The 2,679-nt window shown below is 42.4% G+C and overlaps 2 protein-coding genes and 1 long non-coding RNA gene across 4 annotated transcripts in view; 2 read left to right on the top strand and 1 right to left on the bottom strand.

Annotated features, from left to right (window-relative positions):
* LOC109536229 (inositol hexakisphosphate and diphosphoinositol-pentakisphosphate kinase) overlaps nt 1-2,281 on the bottom strand; it is a gene marked incomplete in the record, with an annotated part of 23,906 nt that extends 21,625 nt beyond the window's left edge. Inside the window, 3 exon segments of the mRNA XM_048667688.1 lie at nt 402-556; nt 625-1,054; nt 1,799-2,281. Of these exon segments, the coding sequence (XP_048523645.1) occupies nt 402-556; nt 625-1,054; nt 1,799-1,867 (654 nt within the window).
* Nucleotides 1-2,679, top strand: part of LOC109536276 (ejaculatory bulb-specific protein 3) — a 76,252-nt gene that overhangs the window by 7,504 nt on the left and 66,069 nt on the right. The window lies entirely within an intron of this gene.
* LOC125504936 lies at nt 1,465-2,481 on the top strand. 2 transcript variants are annotated; one of them, XR_007281813.1, is made up of 2 exons: nt 1,465-1,703; nt 1,765-2,481. It is a non-coding gene; the product is annotated as an uncharacterized LOC125504936 (long non-coding RNA). The 2 variants fall into 2 exon arrangements; XR_007281814.1 differs by having other exon boundaries at nt 1,465-1,712.

Here is a 2,679-nt window from a genome sequence, read left to right as displayed (position 1 = left end):
GAGGCAATATTATGTGTTTTTAAGAGTATATATTTACACGATAACAACGTTAACCAGGATCATAGCACCCGCACGGGAAACATTTTGTATCCAACCCACAGACTAACACTGTCTGAAAAGAGTCCGTACTATTTGGGTATAAAATTCTTTAATAAACTAGAAAACAACATTAAAAAAGTAATAATTGAAAAATTGTTTAAGAATAAATTAAAGCAGATGTTAATTGAGTTAGAGCCTTATAGTATTAGAGACTATTTAAATATGTAACAACAGTACCTGTTAGTATATGTCCTTTGTCAATTGTTTCTTAACGCCATTTCATTTTGTATTCTTTATACATGTGCATGTATCAATCGAATGTAATTTGAAATAAAGAAATAAATTAAAAAAAGGGATGTTACCTTTCGAAAGAGCCGCTGGCTGCCGCCACCAGCGCAAGTGGGGTAGTAGATGTAGATGTTGTGGTCCTCGGCCGATACCGGCTTTTCCACAAACGGCTTGTTGAACACGGTGCCATTCACTTCGACATGATCTTCGGATTCTACGAGTTCATGATCTAGAAACAGATGAAACACTTCATTCTTTGATTGGGCGGTTCTCGATTGACAACGTGCTGAAATGTACCTTTCGGGTCTGGACTGTCTCGATCCAAGACGGCATACCGAGGGATTTCAATTCCTTCAGCGTCCAGTGTGGCGTACACTTTCCTCCTGTCCTGAATATCGTACTGCATGTGCAGATTGTTGATCACGTAGGGATTGTGTAGCTGAGCATACTGAATGGCCTTGTCTAATGGAAACCCCTTGGAGTGAAACGAGATGAGACAGTCGCAAACAGGCCATTCTTCCACCGGCTTCTGAAGAATGCAGTCTTCTTGGAAGACGATCACCTTGATGTATTCGAATTCCTGCAGCCTGGTGAGGATTTCCTTCATTGGTTTGCTCTGGGTCTTTTTCTCCATGGCGCAGACGCCCACCACAACCATCTTGCCCTCGTCGTCCATGTCTTGAGGCTCCGCCCCTGAGCTGCCGGGGTCGCATAGCTCCAAGTCGCCCTGAAAACACACACACTAGTGTACATGGGGGGGAAAGTGGTGCAGTTCTTAAGGGCAGGGAAACCGATGTCTGAAAGAACACTATCTCTCTATTGTTAATTGAATATTTACATATTCATTGAAGCATTCGTCACAGTAGCAAAATGAGTCGGAAGAGTCGGCGTCCACGTCGCTCGCCCTGCGATATTTGCGCCACTTTTTCAACCGCCACCAGTCTTTGAAATGCGACCAATCCATATTGGAAGTTGACACCTGTCACACGTTTGTTGAAGAACGCCACTGGGATCAGTGGAGATAGGAGGGTGGAAATTCCAGTGGTGCGCGTCGCAATTTGGACTTAGTATCGGTCACATGCTAAAAAGCGCACTGGGCTGCGATCACGACCCAACTATTTGCCTGCCCGGGGCCAAGCTGTTGATAATAAGGAGATAAACAATCTAGACAAATATTGAATATTCAAGATTCGGTCATGGAAAATAATAGCTGCGATAGAATCAGGGGCGACGATGATAATGCGAATTGTACACAGTAAATTAGCTTTTGGAGATAAGAATTGATTTATTATAGTGCGAAAGTTTCCAGTGTTGCACTCTAGGATTGCCCAACATTCGTTAGAATCTCTTAAAAAACCACACAACAAACTCCCGAGGTTGTTATAGTAAGGACAACGACTGCATGCAATTTCATACTGATTAGTGGACAATTCACAGAGTCAAACCCAACAGCAAACAATGGAAATAGTACCATGTGCCAATAGGCGGGCGCCAGACAGGGATTGTCCACATCCTGAATAATCACTGAAGGGATGGGCATGGTCCGGACAGTGCCAAAAGTGACGCAAGAAAGGTGCCTCTTAACGTGGTAAAAGGGTGCAACTTACTGCGCCTACATAGAATTGTGCTGGTCTGTATGCCGCATTACGGAGACCTTGGTAGCCCTGTTCCAGTTCGGTGTAGGACATGATACCAGGGGGACATGCTAGGCCTGCCACACGCCCTTTCCTTCAATTTATTGCGTTTGGATGCCAAAGCTGTTGAGCAGGTCAAGGTACGAGTATTGATTGCCAAGTTTTCGCAAAACCAGACGACATTCAAGCGGCAGCAACTGTGTTTGATCCAGAACTATGCGGCGCTTAGTATAGCAGCACTTCGGCGGAAAATAGCTATTTTTTTTTAAATATTTTGGATAAATTCAATCGCGAATCAAATCCAATATTGTGGTTAGTGTCTTTATTAGAGGTTAGAGGTTAGAGCTGACACTTGGAAGTCCACAACGTTGCCAATCAGTTTTAATATCAACTGAATTTTTCCAACCACCGCAAATCTACAAAGTGTGTTTGTGCGGTTGTTTGATTTTCGGTTAGTGGACGGTAAACGCTCTTTAATTTGAATCGATATATTTAATAGAGAGTTATTGGACATGCTAAATACTGTCATGCAGTACTAATGTTATTCCTTATTTTAATACTGCATTTGCGATATTTCTGTAACTAAATGATAGTTATTGGAATGTCTAGTTCACTCCTTTCAGTATCAGGCTGAGGAAAGAGAATATTTTTATTTAGAACAAATGTCCGATGAGTATAACTATGTCTTGAAGTGCATACTATTCAAGGCTTAGTGGAG

This window comes from Dendroctonus ponderosae, unplaced genomic scaffold (genome assembly GCF_020466585.1).
Source record: "Dendroctonus ponderosae isolate FM_Combo_2020 unplaced genomic scaffold, Dpon_F_20191213v2 Dpon_F_20191213_6, whole genome shotgun sequence".
Lineage (NCBI taxonomy): Eukaryota > Metazoa > Arthropoda > Insecta > Coleoptera > Curculionidae > Dendroctonus > Dendroctonus ponderosae.
Note: the sequence above shows the minus strand (reverse complement) of the source record. Positions and strands in the feature narration are given on the sequence as shown.